The sequence below is a fragment of the Lathamus discolor genome, chromosome 4 (assembly GCF_037157495.1).
Source record: "Lathamus discolor isolate bLatDis1 chromosome 4, bLatDis1.hap1, whole genome shotgun sequence".
Lineage (NCBI taxonomy): Eukaryota > Metazoa > Chordata > Aves > Psittaciformes > Psittacidae > Lathamus > Lathamus discolor.
In genome coordinates this window covers 110,496,042-110,517,037 of record NC_088887.1, presented here as the reverse complement: position 1 = coordinate 110,517,037, position 20,996 = coordinate 110,496,042, and the positions used below count along the sequence as shown (strand labels likewise).

The window sequence follows — 20,996 nt, the reverse complement described above, 5'->3', positions numbered from 1 at the left end:
AGGCAAAAGCACAATAATGCTTTCCAAACTGGGTTTAAAAAGGCAGACGTATACGAGAGACATACTCCAATAGTAAAACTAACAATAAATGCAGGTTTCCATGTGCAGACGGGGCTACTTCAAAACAGAGTATCTTCCTTTACATGGAGGCATTCTGGGTGACTGTATTAGTCTTGGCCTCTAAATAGTGGCACTATTCACATACTTTTCTCTCCACCTCAAGAATATATTTTAAAAAATTAAATAAAATAATCTTTCAAAGCACTTACCTCCCCTTTCAAGTATAATCTGAAGTTACATACCTAAGCAGGGCACTCTTAACAAGTGAGAAACCTCAAATCTAATGCCTCAGCAGGAGGGGCTCCAAGAAGAGGGAGGAAGAAAGCTAGAAACATGCATGGTTAAAAGTATCAAGTATGTGTTTTAATTCTTCATAGCAACTCCACCATATGGGATAACAAAAAGGGTCATGTACTTGGTACTGAGCGCAAAGCTACATTCTACAAGGTAGAATGGAATGTCACATGAGAGGAGGTCCAATTTATGTGAGAGCTGCTTAACAGATTAATTTGTATACCTATTTATATGGGACTGTTCCTGCCTTCTCCAAGTGTATTAAACAGGTGAAAAAGCCCATAAAATTGCCATTAGCTGAGACATATGGCTATGCATTTATTTGACAGCACTGTCCACTATAACTTGCAGTATCAAAAAAAACCCATATATTGAGGTTACTCAAGAAATTGATCTGTAAAACTAAATTTCATTTAAACTGGGGCTAAGCAATATGTAGGCAGTGATTGAAAGTTCTTATGTTACCCACAGAGCTCTTGGATGGCAAAATTACCCTCTGTTCGCAAGAGAACTGATTTGCTCTGATGATTCACATCCTGTTTTGAATTGACAATCACCAGTGCTTCCTCCCAACTGTACATGGTAATTTCTTAAGCAGAGTACCATTCTCTAGGGATGCAATTTGAAATTCAGTTATTTTAAGTTTCATTTTGACCAGAGTGTGAAACAAAAGATGATCAAGATTTCTAAACTGCTCTAGAAAGAGGCTGTTTCAGTGCATTAAGTAAAGCTGTCAGAAATAAAGGGCATCAAATAACAACAATGGACCTCAGAGAAATTAACTGTATCTCTTTATTGTTAACCAATGAATGTTATCCAAAATAGTAGAAGTAATTGTAGCTTAATTGTACAACACAAAAACATGATGCTAAAGGAAAAAACGTGGAAAATTACTTCACCAAGTATCATTAAATGTATTCTTAGTGTTTCCGCACCAGTAAGTGTTCCCAACTGCTGGTCACAGCAGCTATTATCACTTTGTTCATTGTGAAAATCTGTATTACAAATGGTTGTTCCTGGTTGTTTAGAAAAAAAATAAAAATCCACACAGCTTTATAAATGGATCTAATCCATTCAGCCCTACTTTATATACTGTAGATTTTATGAACAATAAACTTTACTGGTATTTTTTTCCCAACACTGAAACTGATGTATCAGGGTTACTGCACAATTTCCAGGGAAAAATGAAAACTCACTGGAAGCACAGTACTTCACCTGGTACGGCAGACTGTTCCAATACTCCAGAAATTTGCTTAAGCTTCGGTGTATGAAGCCTGTGAAACAAAAACTGTTCTTACAATGCACTGCAAGTAGAAACACCAGCTTCCACCAAGCAGCATTTTGAAGCATGTGCACACCATCTGCACATCAGTCTTCAAGGTCAACCAGGTATGTTTAGCCCCACAAACCAAAAATATATTAATGTATCTTTATTTTATTTTCATGATGTCACCCCACATAGCCAACCTTTAACTCCACAAAATTAAAAAAAAAAAAAAAAAACAAACAAAAAAACCACATTAGTTGGACTGTTCATAGAAATTTAAACCTATTGCGCATGGAAAAAAATGTTCAATAGAATGGCAAATTTTAATAGATAAGTGTAAATTTATGAGTGCATAATACCAAACAGAAAAGAGCTGAACCATCCTCAGAGAAAGCAGGGTTCTTCTGCTGTAGATATCTACTAGGGTACTATAACAAAAGGAATAACTACAGTTCACATTAGCTGTAAATTTACTTCTGAAGTTCAATTTCCAAGCAAATTTCTCAAAAAAAGGTCTCCTTTTCAAGAGGGAAAGGACTTAAGAACAATGACTTGGCATCAGATATGACAATTCCAATACTAGCTTCACTGAAAACTGAAGCTACAACCACTTTGACTCAAATTCCGGGAACTTTCATTTTGTATTTGGAAACCCAAACCAGAACTGACACGCAAATTCTACACCCCTCCCAGGAGATAGGTATACCAGTGACAGGTTACAGCTGTGAAACATGCAAGATGCTTTCACACTGAAACTCAACAAAAGGCAGTTTGACAGTATTTAGCACTATGAATGCATCTTAAAGTAAAACAAAATCCTAGGAGTAAGGGTTCTTAGTGTTCTATGGTATCACTGTGCAGTCACAGTCAATTTAAACAGTTTTTTTCATGGTGTTTGAAGGACCAGTCATCATGTACATAGTAGTGAGGTAGGATACTGTCCCCTCCCTGGGACTGATGTTTTCATATGCTCCCTTGCCAGAAAGGTCCAGGTCTCCCTACTGCAAATAAAATAATTACAAGCAAATTGCACATGAAGCTTTGCTTTTGTCTTCTTTTGTTTTGCTGCATTAGAACATTCTGCACATCTAAAAATCTCCTAGGAAAAGCAATACTTACTCAAGCCTATCAGCAGCCCTGTGCTGCCCACAGGTAGTGTTCCATTTAAAATATTTCCTGGAACTACCACCTGCCATCCAGACCTTTGTGAACAGGTAGGCAAAGAAAACCATCAATGATGACAGGACATGAAACACCAAAGAATTTCACTTGGGAGTGGGAAAAACCAAAAATAAAAATAGGACAAACAAAAAACCTCCCCAAAAGTCAGCAATATCAAACTCTCAGTGGTGTAGCTACATCGAAAAATGTAACTTCAAACTTCACATGGAAAGTTGCCTGGATAGTTCCTATCCAGTTTAGGTCCAGTTCCATTCTTTTTTCTATTTCTTAATGTTTAAGCAATATATACACTTGTCAGTCATTATATACTTCACATCGGTTTCCAAAGAAACAATGAAACTGAAAACATGACAAGGAAAAAAAAAACAAACCCTGGTATCATTCTCCACACCCTCCCCACCAAAAACCTAGGGATGACAGACTGCCTTATTGTTGAATAGCTTCCCCTAAATTTGTCTTCTAGCCACTGTAGTCAAACTGGTATTAAGTGCTTTGGCAAAATGGGGTGCAATCCATCAAATCTGCAAAGGCCTGCTTTTTTTCTCTGTTGGTGGTTCAGCTTTACGAGGAACATATATGCAAAATAACAACTCTCACATTGCTTCAAACTCATCAATACGCTGCTTTGTATTGCCTTGTCGGATTTGTCGAAGAGTCTTGTACTTATCACGGCCTGCTTTAACATTCTCAGCATGAAGGACATCATTTTGTGTTTTCTTGGTTTCATCTCTGGCTTGAGCCAACTCAGAACTTAGAGCCTGTTGAATAAAATATTTGCATTTAAGTGCTCTGGCTAATCTTTCAATGTTTCTGGAATTTCTGATAACAACCATTCTGCAACTTGAATAAGGATCTTTTGAATGCCAACCTATGAAATGCTTGTGCTGTTCAGAAACTCACACTGCCTATCAGAAAGACTGCAGAGAAAAAGAAGAAAGCGCAGGTTCTTTCCTTACACTAGGAAAAGTGGGCCTCATACCATAATATCCAAACAGAAAGGTACCAGCAGGTTAAAGCAGAATTACCTTATTTTTCAATTTCTGCTTGACTAAAGACAGCTCTTGTTTATCAACCTGATCGTGTTCAGAGATTGGCCAAGCAGAAAGGATGTTACATACACATGCTACTAGGATATTGCTGTGAGAAAAAGAAGTAGCTTTTCATTTATTCTTTTCCCAAACAGACATTTCATAGCAAGGCAAAGGGATACCACTGACATAGATTATTATCCTTTGAGGGATAAGACTAGTCTAGGATAAAATGCTCCATTTCAGGGAAATAAGATTAATCCAAAATAGGCATAATTCAGTTTCTGCATTTACAACATTTAACTGCAAACAAACGCAAATACTATTAAGCAAGCATCTGTTCATAGCACTTAATGAATTTCAGTACTGAGAAAGGAAAGCATTACATTTTAGCATTCAGAGTCCTGGACACTATGTAATTATTAGAAACATTTACTTGCCAGTGTGACAAGATCCTAACACTTCTAAGCTATAAAGCACAACTTGAGTCGTGTTCTGTTTCACTTCCAGAATTGCAGGAGTGATGTTGGTTGGTAAACTAGTAATAAACCTAGTAATATACAGAAAGGCTGTTTCCTTCGCACACTGTCATTTCAGTGAGATTTTGACAAATAAAAATGAAAAGCCAAAACCTGAATTATGTTGATACAACTATGAATCTTCATTACCTGGAGCTGTTTCTTAACACGTTCATTTTTCTGTGTTTCTGTTACCCGTTCTTCTTCACTCCTGTGATTCATGACACCATCAGAAGACAGTTCTGCACTGGCTTCAGCATTGTTCTCATCATGTTCATCATGTTCATTCTCTGTTGGAGGGATAACTGGTGGGGGAGGAGGCGGAGGAGGAGCAGACATCACAGATTTCAGTTCTTCTTTGGTCTTTTCCAGGTCCTCTTGGGCTGCAAAAGCCTAAGTATAATAAACAGTACTTAACATCTTTTAAAATGATTTATGAAGAGTCAGAAAAATAAAAACATATCTGAGAGGTCTGCACATCTCACACATGGAAACGGTCCTTTATAAGTAACACAGCTAGCGTATGCACTGAAAACTGTCAAATAAGAATACAGGGTAAAAAAAACATATGACTCAAAACCAGCTGTACTGGAGTCCAGCTATTTCCAGCAGTAGAGTGAGAGAATATGGCAGTCATATTGATTTGTTTTCCAACTTTCCTGTCCACCTGAAAATGAAGGCTCAGACACTTCCCAAACCAAAGGTGGTCTTCGAATTTTATGTTCAACCAGCATTTCTGAGAATTTGTCCAATCATTCAATCACTTTGGGGCCCTATGCACACAATTACTATTCATATCCCATAGCTAATTACAGATTTTGTCCAGAAATACTAATAGGAGAAGGAGTCATGCTCTGTTAAGGAGAACTGTGAACATTTAGAAATCAGCTATAGTGACTGTGGAAGCCCTATCAGATACCTCTCGGTAAAGATCAGAGGGGTCATCTCCAAGGGGGATCTTACAGTAAGCATCTGCTACCAACTCCCAAACCAAGATGACAAGGCAAATAAAGCAATATTTGGATTTCTTAAGCAAGCTTCAGGTCAACAAAACCTGGTTCTTATGGGTGACTTCAACTACACAGTCATTTGTTGGAACAAAAATACAGCAGCTCACATGTCATCCATCAAATTCCTGGAATGCATAGAGGACTGCTTCCTCATACAACTGTCAGATGTGCCAACCAGGAAGGATGCACTGCTGGACTTGCTATTCACAAACCAAGGAAATCTGTTTAGTAGTATCTTGGTCAGTGTCAGCCTTGGCTGCACTCAGTGCCGTGATCACAACAGTGTGAAGTTTGGGATCTGCCCAAGCACATTGAAGGTTAGTACAAAGGCAAAGGTGTTAGGTTTTAGAAGAGCAAACTTCAGCTTGCTCAGAGCTCAGCTGGGAGGGATTCTGTGGGAAGCTTCCATGGACAATAAAGGACCTAGTGAGGGCTGGGAGATTTTCAAGAACACTTTCTTGGAAGCACAAAACAGTTTACCCCCTTCAAAGGTAAGGGAAGCAGGAAGAGCAAGTATCCCCTTGGCTTAACCACGAGCATCTGAGTCTGCTCAAAACCAAGAGACGTGTGCCAGAAACAGATGAACACCCACTGAGAACTACAAGGGCATTGCCAGGGTATGCAGAGATGCAGTTAGAAAAGCAAAGCTCGGCTCTAATTGAAATTGGTCAGAAATGTCTTGAAAGGGTTCTTCAGGTACATAAAAAACAAGTAGAAACAGAAGGAAAACACTGTCCCACTATTACGCAGAAGGGAATTAGTCAACAACACTGAAAAAGCAACGGTTTTCAACACTTTCTTCACCTTCACCTTTACAAGCACTGTGGAGCCCCAGGCCTTGGGAACAAAAATCCATGTTTATGTGAACATAGACGCACCATAAGTGAAGGAAGGGTTGGTATCTGAACTAATGGAGGAGCTTGACTCCTACAAATCAATGGGCCCTTACAATAGCCACCTGAAGGTGTTAAGAGAATAGCTAATGTTATGAGGCTGTTCTCCGTAATCTTTGAAAAATCATGGAGATCAGTGGACATCCCAGAAGACTCTAAGGTGGCAAATGTCACCCACATCTACAAGAAGGATTTCAAAGGAGGATCCAGGAAATCATAGGCCAGTCTTACTTCAGTCCCCAGGAAAGTTATGGAACGAACCCTCGTGGGGGCTATCACATGTCGAATGTAGCACATGACTGGGAAAAGCCAGCACGATTCACAGAGGGCAAATTGCGCTTGGCAAAACAAATCACCTTTTATGACAAAGTAACTTCCTCGGCAAGCACTGGACATCATCTACCTGAATTTATCCAAGGCTTTTGGTGCAGTTTCCCACAGCCTGCTCCCGGAGAAAGTGGCATGTTACAGTCTGGGCAAGTGTCTGTACAGTGGGTGCGGAACTGGCTGATCGGCTGCACTGAGAGCGTGGTAGTGAACAGCTCCTTTTCAAACTGGCAACCTGTCACCAGTGGGGTCCCCCAGGGATCAATATTGGGCTCAACACTTTAATATCTTCATAAATAGGCTGTAAGACGGGATCCGGTGTACCCTCCCCAGGTTTGCCAACAATGCCAAACTGAATGGGGAATTCGACAGTTTGGACAGGAGAGCTACCCTGCAGGAAGACCTGGATAGGCTGGAAGAGCAGGCTAACAAGAACCATATGAAGTTCAACAAGGACAAGCATAAGGTCTTGCACCTGGAAGAACACAATCCAAGAAGGCAGAACATGCTGGGATCTGCCCACCTGGGAGACGCTCTCTAGAGAGGGACTTTGGGGTCCTGGTGGGCACCAAGCTCAATATAAGTGAACAGTGTGCTGCTGTAGCAAAGAAAGCCAAAGGGATGCCGGGCTACAACAACAAGGGCCTCACCAGCACAGGTAAATCCCTTCCAACCTGGTATTCTATGATTCTGTGATTTTACTGTCCAGCTGCATTTGATGTGCCTTTGTTTTTCCACCACCAGACACAATGTTCAACACTTCACTCCCAATAAGTTTTCTGATCCAACATGAAGGTTTCATCACCATATGTAAGGAAGCCATTTCAAACCTTTGACCATGTACCTAGGATGAGAATTTACCCCTCCCCCACCTGATTTAAGAAATAAGTTACAGGATGTATAGGCTGGCTTCAATCAACTGGAGAACAAAAACCCGTAAGAAAGGCTTCTCTAAAGCCTAACGGAAAGAGAGATTCAATCCCATGGACTTCCAGTGGGATTTCAGCACTCATCTCCTTTAGTTTCTTTGATGTTCTGACTTCACACAGCAGGAACTCATTACTTTGTGCTGCCATTCTGAGGCTTCCTCTTCTTTCTTTTTCTTGGCCTCCTCTAGAAGTGCAATCTTGGCAGTAAATTCAGCAAGTTCTGCTGCCTGAAACAAACAAAACATGAAGTAGAAGTTTTAACTTGGTATCATTATGGGTCTGCAGTGGAAGAAAACAGAGCCTTTGTTCTGATCCAACTTGAAAAGAGTTAGTTACCATCCATCACTTCTCTGCTAAAAATAGAAATTTAAGCATACATGACAAAGGAAACTAATCTGTATTCTCACATGATGGAAGTAAGTCAGAAAAAATAACTTATCTTCTGCACTTCCAAAGCTTGCTGGGAAAGAGCAAGCTGTAGTTACAAATTCACATTTGGGGCTGTTGCAGTTTAATACAACTTTAATGGTTCCATCAATAAGATTATGATTCTGGATCATAATCTCAGTACTATTAAGCTAAATCTTGCCTTCAGAATTGTGTTCTAAATTTACAGAAGATCAAAAGCAGTTTTATAGTTGAGAAATCATTTCTTCTACTATTTTCATGTCTTTCTCAGTTATTACATGCAAATCTTGAATTTGAAGTAGTCTGGCACAGAATATTAGAAGATACTGTAAATGCTGGAAACAGAAGGGGAGCAGGGGGGTAAGAAACAAAGAAACAAACAAACAAACAAAAAAACAACAACAAAAACCAAACCACAGTGTCACCAATTCCCCACAACCACCATGAAGCTTCAGAACAGACCTGCCTCAGAGAACAAGCTTCCCAGAGGACTGCAGATGGAAGCTACTGTTGCTCTCAGCTGCATAAGCCTGACACTCTTTGAAAGAGAATGTAGTGAGTACTGTCAGTGTGAAATATCTACTTCATCATTTGATTTCCTATAGCTCCAGAATTGTTGGGTTTTTTCTTGCAACTAGCGGTAAAACTAACGTAGTTTTCTAAAAACCTTCCCATAACAATCTGTAATGTTATTTCCCATAATTTTATCTTTGTTTCAACAGACTTGTCAATTTGACAAAATGAATATAACCAAGAATAAGGGCTAAATTTTGAAACACCTTTTTCAATTTGTATCAAAATAGGGTTAAAGCTTCTTACTAGCTGTTCCTGGTTCTTCATTTGATCAGCTGCCTGCTTGGCTAGAGCAGCTTTAGCTTCTTCAGCTGCTCGGCGTTCTTTTTCCAGGCGCTCTGCCTCCTCTTTTGCACGCTTTCGTTCTTGATCCAGTTCTAGAGCTCTCCTAGTCTGTTCCTCAAGCTCTGCAAAAAAGAAAGTTTGCAGACAGGGTGTTACTTCGCAGCTCTTCCTCACACATAACACAGCTAACAGCTGTAACATGCTCAAAATCAAGTAACCTAAAGCTGTCAAAGCTTTACAAGGCTGTCTCAAGCTAAGATGAGCTGTTGTTGAGCATGTTACCTGAAGGTCTGCACGGTATCTCATTTTTTTCCCCACTAAAACACACTTTGGATATACTTCATCTCACCTGACAGTTCTGTCAGCCCAGTATTTAAGAAAATTATCACCTTACTAATAAAATTTAACAGCCAAATGCATGTACATATACATGTACATACACATTCAAACTTCTGCGATTGGTAAGACTACATTTATTTACTAAAATATGACAAGATTCAAATTAAAAATTCTCAAATGTTACAAGAGAACAGGAAAAGGAAGGAGCACATAATTTCCAAATGAAAGGCTAAACTCAACAAAATCCTAGAGGAAGTACTAAAAATTGTTCTCTTCCACTTCCCTGCTCCCTCCAACTCCAGGTTTTCAGTATGGTAAGCATTTCATAATTCTGAGTTGAACTGTACACATTAACTTCCTTTTTATTAAAGAAAATTGAAACTTTTGCTATATTAGGAATGGGGTTTATATTACAAATATACACATACATGCACACACCAAACCTTAACACTGAAGAATAATATCTCAAGTTAAATGAAAACCCTATACATACCAAGAGAATTGTGGAACTAAACTATCCAACTGAACTAAACATTGTCATCAGATAAAAGAAATCCAGGACCAGTAGGAGCTCACCTTTCTGAGCTTTCATTGTTTGTTCCTCAATTTGTCTTAAGCGTTCCATCAACTCTTCCTTTTCACGCTCTATTCTTTCTTTTTCCTTTTCTGCTATCTCCCTTTTCTTCTTCTCATTTTCTAATTGTGCCCTGAAAAATTAATAAAAGTTGGGGGGATTTTTTTAACCTCAAACAGATTAAATTCTACTCTAAGGATGCTGGTAGCCCATTTTTCAGTTTACTTGGCTAACAGAGGAGCACATAATTTTAAATGTTTAAAATTCAGTTTACAATACAAGAACCACCAAGTTGCTATTTCAAAACATTGTCCAGAAAAACAGTTAATGAACAGAACTGCTTGGTTATGGTTCAACCAGTTAAATCCACAATTATACCTGTATTTTAGACATGATGTTTCATCTGAGCTATAATTGGCAATGGTATTTTTAAATATACAAAAGGTAAGCCATGACATTCTTCACTGAACTTGCTTTAAAGGTTCACCTGTAGAGTATAAAGGACCCTAAGTATTAAGCAACAGAGAGTTAAGCCTGTTTCACAAAAACATAACAAGAAACAACTTTACAGCTACTATTACAATGCTGAAAGCTTAAAAAAGATACGGCTTTCAATTTAGACAAGTGACCCATGACAGTCCACAAATCTGCTTATACATTACAGAAAAAAGGAGCTCTCTTTTCTAGAATACTATGATGCCTATTATTCTATGACTTCTTAAGAGGGTAGAAGAATTTTTTTGTTTTGAGGAAGTTTGTTAATTACCTTTCCAATTGTTTCTGATGTTTCTCCTCTCTAGCTTGGGCCTTCATCTGTTGCACTTCAATTGTATCAGGTTTCCTCCTCCTCATGTACAATTCATGATTTCCCATACACAGTGCCAAAATTCGCTTGTTAATTCTGAGACGAGGTGCATAAAATACAAAATCCTAGCAAAAAAATAATTGTAACATATCCATTAGCGTAAAAATACAGTTGTGACAAGGCTGAAAGCATTACTGCATGCTTGCATTTGTTAAGTTTAAACTAACAAGTATTTTGACATTCAGCCTCTGAGTAATCCGGCACCATAATCTATAAATCTAGCTACTGTCAGGAATGTGCAAGTCAAATTAAAAATTACACCTGATTCTTCCATGTAGAGGTTACCTGGTTTACACATTTTATTTTTTTTACGTAAAACTTTTAAACCACTCAGGACTATTCCCTACTCTGTTTCTGAAGACCTGTGACCTAGGAAGTCTCATGAAATGTGGTGCTGTAATAGAAGACAAGAAAAGAAACACGGGGGTGGGGTTGGGTGGGGGGAATTTAGCATCTTAGACTATGGCTTTTCAACACATCACAAAATATTAGTTTATTAGTTGACTTAAATTAAAAAAGAAGAAAAAAGTCTTAAGGGTATCAACCAGAATGAAAAAACAAACAAACCACACTTCAAAAAACAAAATTTCCTTTTGATTGCTGATTACTAATAAGAATCATAAATGTTGAAGTATTTACTCCTGCTGTAACACCAGAGCAAGTCCCTGCAGCCTTATAGCTCTTCAAATACAAAGTTATACAATTCTACACACTACTTACAGGGGCCTTTTTGTCAATTGGCTTTATGACAAATTTTTTGTCATTAAAAGAGATGTTTCTTATTTCACTCCAAGGAAAACCAATCTTGGGTGTTAGCCTTCAAAGAAAAAAGAGTTCTCATTAGAAGCACCAAATCTGTGCATTTTATTTATGTCCACTAAGTCTTAACTATTTCCACTATCACATTTGGTGACATTTACAAAACATAACAGTTCAAGAATATTTTGGTAGACTTTTTTTTTTTTACACATTATTCCATCAAATGAATAAATTACATAATGAATAAATTACACTGCACTGTAACAGAAGGAACTTTGTTTTGTGACTTACTCTACTAGCATTGAACAGATGCTAAACATCACAATCCTGTACTGATATCAGCTATTGATAATTTTCTGTAAAAAGAATATTTAAATTTAAGAGAAGTCTGACATGTCAAAGACTGAAATTAACCTTCAGCACTACCGTACTTCAGTTTAATTTAGTTGCAAGATACATGTTCAAACATTTCTGAGTTTAGGATAAATTTATTCCCCTTGCATCTTATGTAAAATAAATTCAGTTCAGGAACCGTTACAGTATATGCATCAACTGCATAACCATAAATATTTTTCTCCATGAGCACAGAGAGTTTTTCCAATTCATACTATCTTAACTACAAGCATTAGAAAATGTTTCAGGATTTGATTGCTAACTACTAGAATACCAAAAATTGGTTGATCGTTGAATCTGATCAGAACATTTCCTAAGAATTTCATTCTTTCAGGAGTTACATTGCCATCTAATGGCAATTAAGGCTTACAGAATTTTGTTATAGTGTATACACATTGGAGAGCATGAAGTTTCAGTTCAGTTGACAGCTGTTATCTGGTGTTTGACACATGTTTAACTTCAAATCACCATGAAAGGGCTGCTGACATCAGATACTACAAGCGTTTAGAAAGAAACAGAAGAGTAACTCTGTTGTTCCGCTTCATTTTCTCCAAATTTTGTACATTTTAGCTTTATCCCTCTTCAAGTAGGACAGAATATTTGATCTCTTTATCAGGATAGAAGATAAATTTATTTTCTTTGATGTCTAGAAGGTTTCACTTTCAGATACCAAAGTTTTTCATGCTCCAACAACTATAACAAACCCTGGTCACTGCTCTTAGAAAATGTTTTTCACCAAATATGTTGCTCAGCTTCTCAGTGTCCTTTTCATCTTGACTGAAGAGAAAGTCATGAAGGAGTGAAACAGAAAGAAACCATATATAGGTGGTCTAACTATCATACATCTATATTAAGCAATGTACATTTGTTTCCACAGAACTGCTCTTCCTTTCATAGAATCGCAAAATAGTTAGGGTTGGAAAGGACCTTAAGATCATCTAGTTCCAATCCCCCTGCCATGGGCAGGGACACCTCACACTAAACCATACCACCCAAGGCTCTGTCCAACCTGGCCTTGAACACCACCAGGGATGGAGAATTCACCACTACCCTAGGCAACCCATTCCAGTGCCTCACCACCCTAACAGGAAAGAACTTCTTCCTTATATCCAGTCTAAACTTCCCCTAAGTTTTAACCCGTTAACCTTTGTCCTATCATTACAGTCCCTAATGAAGGGTCCCTCCCCAGCATCCCTATAGGAACCCTTCATATACTGGAAGGCTGCTATGAGGTCTCCACGCAGCCTTCTCTTCTCCAGGCTGAACAGCCCCAACTTTCTCAGCCTGTCTTCATACGGGAGGTCCTCCAGTCCCCTGATCATCCTCGTGGCCCTCCTCTGGACTTGTTCCAGCAGTTCCATGTCCTTTTTATGTTGAGGACACCAGAACTGCACACAATACTCCAGGTGAGGTCTCACAAGAGCAGAGCAGAGGGGCAGGATCACCTCCTTCGACCTGCTGGTCACGCTACTTTTGATGCAGCCCAGGAAACAGTTGGCTTTCTGGGCTGCGAGCGCACACTGCCGGCTCATGTTCAGTTTCTCACCGACTTCACATGATCAGGGGACTGGAGCACCTCCTGTATGAAGACAGACTGAGAAAGCTGGGGCTGTTCAGCCTGGAGAAGAGAACGCCGCATGGAGACCTCATAACAGCCTTCCAGTATCTGAAGCGGGGAGGGACTCTCCTTTAGGGACTGTAGTGATAGGACAATGGGTAATGGGTTCAAACTTAAACAGGGGAAGTTCGGATTGGATATAAGGAAGAAGTTCTTTACTGTAAGGGTGGTGAGGCACTGGAATAGGTTGCCCAGAGAAGCTGTGAATGCTCCATCCCTGGCGGTGTTCAAGGCCAGGTTGGACAGAGCCTTGGATGAGGTGGTTTAGTGCGAGGTGTCCCTGCCCATGGCAGGGGGATTGAAACTACATGATCTTAAGGTCCTTTCCAACCATAACCATTCTATGATTCTATGATTCACTTCAGTTCTCTTCACTTTCCCTTCACTTGCATCCCTACTTAATCTTTAAAATTCAAGTATTCTGATACATAACATCCATCTCTCTTTTTCTATCTTTTACATAAATTAGAAGGTCTTTGAGAACCTGTTTGCTAGATGTTACTGAACACACAATAAAGTGTTTTTTGTATAATCTCAGAGAGGAAAGAAGTGCAAAATGAGTATAGCCACTTACTTATCATCATGCTCATAAATATTCAGACCCAAAGCATCAACTCCCAGCCACAGTTCAGTTCCTTTTTTATTCTTTATTTCAAAATAGTTGACTCCATACATTTCCAAGTCTTGTGCTATCTTAAGGTATTCCATCATAGAATCTTCCCTGATGAAAGAAGGTGTCGAAAAAAGACAAATCAGAAGTACATTGTAAGAATAAGGGAACTGCAGAATAACTAATTAGTGTAAAATTTAGTTAGGCATTAAATCTCTTTGAAATTCATATGTATGTTGACCCAGTTATTTGCAGAGTTCGGCAACCCAATACCCTATCGTCACACTCTGTCTTGTCACCCCTGAGCTAAGGAAACACTAAAAATATTTTAGAGGCAGGCAACTGTGGCAAAGCCAGGTGACAATCTTACCAGAAATCCTGTGTGTAAACCAGTAACCTAACTGGAAACTCAAACCTCTGGGAAGCTTTCATGGAAGCTTTTGCTAACTGCCTACCCTGGTCAGAATAAAAGAAAGCCGTTTCCAAACAAATATACCATCTCCGAAAATACATCCTAATAATAATAAAAAACCCCTTCAAAGTCTTGGACCATTTTTTACATAATTACCTTAACATTCCCCTGTGCTCTTCATGCCAGTTCTGTATTCTTTCTTCCCACTGTTCTTTTGTCAGTTTGTGCTGTTCCAACACACTGTGAATAGAAGTTGTTGCTATTAAATGACACTGACAACCAATTTGACCTCTTAAAAGTTGTACAAAGAAGTTTGGTTACCCAGTGTAACATATGCTTTAATTGAATAAATGTACACATGACTTCCTGTACTCTGCTCATCTCTAACCCAAACAGACACAGAAACTTTGCATTTCAACAAATACACTTATAACATCATTTTTTTTTCCATAACATTCTGTACTCTTTGTAATGTACAAATCACACCATGGCATATCTTAACTTTCAGTAAAGTCACAAGATGCAGACCTATAAAATCCCCATATAACAGTACTGCAAATTAATCCCTAGGTATGCAGATACAAGCTTTCATTCTGCTGTCATTTGAAAAGAGAAAGTAATAAATTAAGACAAGTTAGCAGACTGGTTTGTTGGGGAATGTAAAAACAGAGACAAGATAACCTTATTAAGGAAGTCAGAACAGTTGTTTCCCTTCTGTTTACTCAGGAAAGTAAGAACTTACTACTTTTTCCAATATTTTTAGGCAAAGTACAATAAGGAATAGATTGGGTAATGTAGAAGATATGAATGCAGTGCTTCTTTCAGTCTAGAGAAGTGCACTTGTCAGTGGTAGCCATATGACAGTTTGAAAAATAAAGCCCTGTTCCTAAGCTCCTCTCACAGAATGGATGAGTCTGTAAGTGACCTCTGAAGGTTATCTTGTCTACTCCTCTGCTCAAGCAGAGCCACCTACAACTAGGTGCCCAGGACCATGTCTAGAGACAGCTTTTGACTGTCTCCAAGGAGAGAGACTACACAAGCTTTCCAGGCAACCTATGCCCTCATGATGACTTGGGTTTTCCAAAATGAGTTAAAATTTCTACTTCTACAGAAATTCTTTGCATTTTCCTCTTTTTGAATTGAATTTGAGTTGAAAGACATGAGGCAACGGGCACAAGTGAAATACACTTGAACAAAATTCTTAATTTCTTTGCTGCGGGGATGGTCAAATGCTACAACAGGTTGCCCAGAGAGGCTGCGGAGTGCCTACCCAAGTAAATGCTCAAAACCCAACAGGAAAAGGCCTTGAGAAACCTGTTGTAATTAGAATAGAATTTTTCAGGTGGAAGGGACCTACAGTAGTTATCTAGTCCAACTGCCTGACCACTTCAGGGCTGACCAAATGTTATTTTATTAAGGGCACTGTCAAATGCCTTTTAAACACTGAATGCCTTGGGGCATCAGGTGACTCTCCTGTGAGCGGGGTGACTGGACTAAATGATCTTTAGAGCTCCCCTTCCAACCTCAAATGATTCTGTGCTTCCATGATACACTCAAAGCTGACAATGTCTTTGGTGACAGCCACCTCATCACTTGGTCCCCTCTGTTCTCTCTTAAATATGTATACTGATGAAATGTATACAAAGACTACTGCAACAGAATAACTCAAAGACTAGATACCTTGTTGCTACCCAGCTCACCTTTTTAAACCAAGAAATATGCAGTAATTTTGACAGGTGAACACTAAGACTCTGTAAATTAACATGAACTGCAAATCTTTTGTCACCTTTATCAGTAAAATTTTGCAAAGCTAAAAAAGCCTACTTTGGGAAACAAGCAGGCATTTCTGACATTATATTGTATATTGTTCTGAAGTATTATTATGAAGTACTTAGTTTTCGTACTCGTTCTAGCACAATTATTCCTGTTTTGCCTCCTGCCATCAGCAAATTTGTCAGAAAACTTATGTGCTCACCCAGCGCATACTGCCATACAACTAGTTGAAAGCATATGCTGGAAAGTCATCTGAACATTTATCTACTGAAAAAAACCCATCCTAAGTATTTGAATTTGTGTCATGCACAAGCACTCCAGTGTTCACAGGTTGTCATCACAGCTGAGCAAAAACCAAGACTTGTAAACTCACATATATTCAGTAATGGCAGTTTTACTGATTCTACATCTCCCTGCCTTCCTAACAAAGGGTATTTTTCCAGGTAAGAGGAGTATAGACTTCAGTGTCACAAGGAAGAAGTAAACAGCCAAAACCAAACTCTTAGTCAGGATCTTCAAAAACCTGAAGCATTTCTTTCAATACTACACCACAATCTTTTGAAATGCTTTTTTGCTATGAATTTCCCAAGCTTAGTTCTACTAACAATCAAATCTCCACTTTTAGTTTTCAAACCAAAGACAAAACATACAACTTTTAAAGAAAGCTCAAATTATTCCATGTTTCTCATTTCTTTCAAGATGCACTTATGTTAACATACTTAGTTAGCACACATCTGTCCATGATACATCTGTATGGATTCATCTACACTAGCTAAATTGTCTAACTTTGTACATTTGTGTTTCAATGCTTCTCTTGGTGCCAAAACACGCCCGGAACAGGGTTTCAGTTGTGTAAAGAAATAAAATTATCATCTTGGTGCTTACTTTTTCTAACCAATTAGATGAGTCTACACTCAGTAGCAATGACAACAATTGAGTTCCTAAATTTTCTGTCCAGGCTAGCGTTTTTCCGCAATATATTCCACAATACCCTTTGTAATAATTTCCTGGAAAATAATTGTAATTTAAGTGTATAAAACCATCAAAAACTGAAGAAAATCAAATACACTAATACAGAAATCACCAAGATGAGTTTAGCAGAAGCAAGCCGCTAGAAGCAACATATCATTTTGGAGTACTTCGGAAATTTTTTCAGCTAAATCTGTGCAGATGTTTGTGGATGAGCCAGGAAACAGCTCTCAAGGAACCTATGGTTGTGATGCTTCTTTATTATTTAGAGTCTAAATTAGGATCTCTAAATTTTATTAGCAAAACACGCACTCTTATGAAAGCTACCATTAAATGCACATTATAACTCAGTATTTTAATTATAAAAAATGTGCTGTAATCAAGTTTAAATGCAGCAGATGATGCAAAACTAGTCTCACTCACCGCTGAGGGAGAAGTCTGTCATTGGCTAGGTAGCCTAGTTTATGTATCTCCTTACTGTAATCTCCATACTTGGACTGGACAGCATAGGAAGCCAGAAGAACTGCAGTTTCTGGTGGGCAATATATTTCATCATTTAAGATTGCTTCTTTGACTTGCAGGAAGAAAAGTCTCTGAGTTATTTCCTGAATTAATTCTTCAGATACATCCTCTGGAAAAAACTTGGCCCTGAACTTAAACTGCAAAGGATTTTCTTTCCTTACATCTTGCTGTGTTACCTGAGGGAGAGGAATAAAGAAAAAACTAAAAAAGAGTGCTAAATGGTGTATTAAATATAATTAACTCAGCAGCAATGAACTCTCTAGCTCCTCTACACAGAAACCCAGTACTTCCTGACAAGCCCACTGTGGAACTCACTAAATGTTCACATGGCACTGAATCATGTACACTGACTTAGATAAATCAGACTATTTTGAAATACTACTCAAAGACTGTTTAAGAGGTTTTTTGTAGGCTTGTGTGGATTTATACTTATCATAATAAAGATCTGGAAAAAAAATTGTAATACATATTAAAGAAAATCAAAACTATATCCAAGAATGAATTGCAGGAAGTAACAAATTAGGGTCTAACAAGGTTTCTTTAGCAAAGACTACATCACATTTCTTCAGTGAAGTATAAAGTTGGATTCTTTTAAAAATCTTTGAACTACTGAAGTAAATACACATGCTTTGCTCCTGTCCAAAAAACCATAATCACATTAATCACATTATTCTTCTAGGATAGATAAGCCTTATGATTTTTGTGAAGAAACCAGATGTGGTCATCTTAAGCGTCTACTTCAAATTTCAATGAAAACTCATTCTTATGTAGAAATTTCCATTTCATTTGGGCTCAGAACTGATTATGACTAAAGCAAAAACACTCAAAATTAAACTAATTTTAACATCAAGTAATACAATGATTGTTAAAAGGTGCATTCAAAGTAAATCTCAAACATTCTAATTCCTCAAGCACTTTATTACACATTTAATTTTATGTGCACCAATAGTCCCTCTAGAACTTCTTCAGTATGCATGAAATGCTGCATCTGTTTGGCTGACTCACAGAAAGTTTCAAAAAACATAAATATAATGCAACCACTTAATCATGTACATAAGGTAGTGTAAGTACTATACTCAACACTTCAGCTGTCAATTTTTAATGTTTTGCCCGCTTTTCATTATTGTCCATTTGATTGACATACACTGCTTCACTTTAAACTCACCAGTAAACAATGAGTTGTGCTCTTGGCGTAATAAAACCTTATTTGCACGTCTATTCTGTGATTTATCAGATCTTTCCTGTATTTACCACAAACATTTAAATAGTAGCTTGCAAGTTAGAGCCAGTTGATGATAATGCATTTAAGAATCAAATGCTACAAGCTTTTTTTAAATAATAGGTAATGGCCTTATCAAAATTAAACGAATTAGCACTCCCTTGCCACTCCTGAACAGCACCAGCAACTTCACTTGCTGAAGACCTTCACTGAGTTTTGCAAATGATGCACCAAATCATGTAATCTCCAATCACTGGAGGCAAGCCATTAGGGCTAACACATTATTTGTACCGCTACATTTACTGCTTATGAAACAAGACATATACGAAACTCTAGGAGACAGCTTTAGTGGTTAGCAGGTTTAATTTGTTGGATTTACCACAGAGGAGAAGGAAAGATTATTATTAAATGCAGACTGTGGGACTTGCTCCTAAACCCCCCACTAATTTACCTTCAAATACTGAAGATAAAATAAGGCATTCTTGATTAGAATGAATTAAAAAAAAAATCTCTGTATTCTAAACAGTGCCATTAATAACCTGACTGCCAGTATTAAAATAAAACCTGACCATTCTAACTCACAAATAAAATTTAAAGTAAAATGACCTGGTTCCCAATAGCTGGGAGATACAAAGTGCGCAGTGCTACTGGGGACAAACAAAAGCAAAAACTGTGATACAATCTACCTACTAGAGATACATAAACAGCCGTTTAGGAGTCTATTATTAGTGCCTTGTTTGAAGATCTATAGCTGCATACACGCAAGTTCTTGAAGCTCAAATACGTCACATATATCCCCCTCCCCAAATGTGAAATATTTATTATTATTTTTTGCTAGATGAAAACAGGATAATCATATGAATTTAAGTCTTCCTAATGTATGCATCACCATGGTACTGGAAATGGCATCCTACTCAAATTAAATGTTGATGCAGCTTTGCATGGTTTTTTTAGAAGCAAAATTAGCCCTGTATTTTGTCATTTAAAACAAATGAAAACAACTTTTCAACTAAATTTGAAGCCAGCTATAGCTCGCCTACAATAATAAAGCAGAAAGCCTTAAAAAAGTATATTTCAAAGTGTACACTTGCCTAAATATTAGGAAATTGTTACCTTTTTATTTAGCTTCAGCCAAGTTGAGTAGCCTTTGCTGTCCACATACTGTAGCCCAAAAAACCAGACTTCACGCAGACCAACAGTTTTTACCACCTAGAGATAAATGATCCATAATCATCAGTAAATGTTACAACAGGATATTTTTTAAATGGTAATTAACCTACAGAAACCATCTCAGACTGAAATGTAATAAAGTTTTACAAAAACAACAAAAACCAATCACAGCAAAACATCAGGTATAGGGAAGCATTCATCTTAGAGTTTTAAATAAGCTCAAGCACCATCAGCATCTGAGGAATATGACGTAGGAAACAGGACTCTGATATTTGAAAGCATGTCTGGAACTCAAACAGGGGAAGTTTAGATTGGATATAAGGAAGAAGTTCTTTACTGTAAGGGTGGTGAGGCACTGGAATGGGTTGCACAGGGAAGTTGTGAATGCTCCATCCCTGGTAGTGTTCAAGGCCAGGTTGGACAGAGCCTTGGGTGACATGGTTTAGTGTGAGGTGTCCCTGCCCATGGGAACTTGATGATCTTAAGGTTCTTTCCATCCCCAACTATTCTATGATTCTATGATTGTAAGTGACCTGCAGACCTACAGACACGTAAGTCCACTTCAAGAGAAGACAACAGGTGAAACTATAATAACAAATAATACGTGTGGACAAGTATGAGGTAATAAAACAATGAATCACTTCCTTCAAATATTCTGAGATCTTCAAAGAGTTAATGATAAAAGGGATAAGAACAATCTAGCTGACAAACCATACATGGATTTTCTATCAGATTTCTAATCAGGTCTCTCACCAAAGGCAAAAGAAACAAAACTGTCCTTCAATAGAGGGAAGGTCTTTTTATGGATTTGCTAGTTAAAAATAAATAAAAACCAAACTGTTTTCACAACAGACTTGTGTAATGACAAGGGAACCCCCCCCACCCCCAACTCCACATGTGATCTGCAAAAAAGGATGAAACTGATGCAACAAAATCTGCCATAAAAAAACTTCCATAAAGATCTGGATCTGTGAATGAACAATAAAGGAAGATGAATCT

General features: G+C 38.0%; 1 protein-coding gene across 1 annotated transcript in view; it reads right to left on the bottom strand.

The window, feature by feature from the left end:
- Positions 1 to 1,132: 1,132 nt before the first annotated feature.
- RDX (radixin) overlaps positions 1,133 to 20,996 on the bottom strand; it is a 40,092-nt gene continuing 20,228 nt past the window's right edge. The window contains exons 4-14 of the mRNA XM_065678622.1: positions 19,941 to 20,036; positions 17,510 to 17,784; positions 14,501 to 14,584; positions 13,897 to 14,043; positions 11,273 to 11,369; positions 10,454 to 10,617; positions 9,690 to 9,820; positions 8,736 to 8,896; positions 7,643 to 7,735; positions 4,500 to 4,742; positions 1,133 to 3,561 (exon numbers count right to left, since the gene is read on the bottom strand). Of these exons, the coding sequence (XP_065534694.1) occupies positions 3,397 to 3,561; positions 4,500 to 4,742; positions 7,643 to 7,735; positions 8,736 to 8,896; positions 9,690 to 9,820; positions 10,454 to 10,617; positions 11,273 to 11,369; positions 13,897 to 14,043; positions 14,501 to 14,584; positions 17,510 to 17,784; positions 19,941 to 20,036 (1,656 nt within the window). The 3' untranslated portion in view covers positions 1,133 to 3,396. The remainder of the gene's footprint in view (positions 3,562 to 4,499; positions 4,743 to 7,642; positions 7,736 to 8,735; positions 8,897 to 9,689; positions 9,821 to 10,453; positions 10,618 to 11,272; positions 11,370 to 13,896; positions 14,044 to 14,500; positions 14,585 to 17,509; positions 17,785 to 19,940; positions 20,037 to 20,996) is intronic.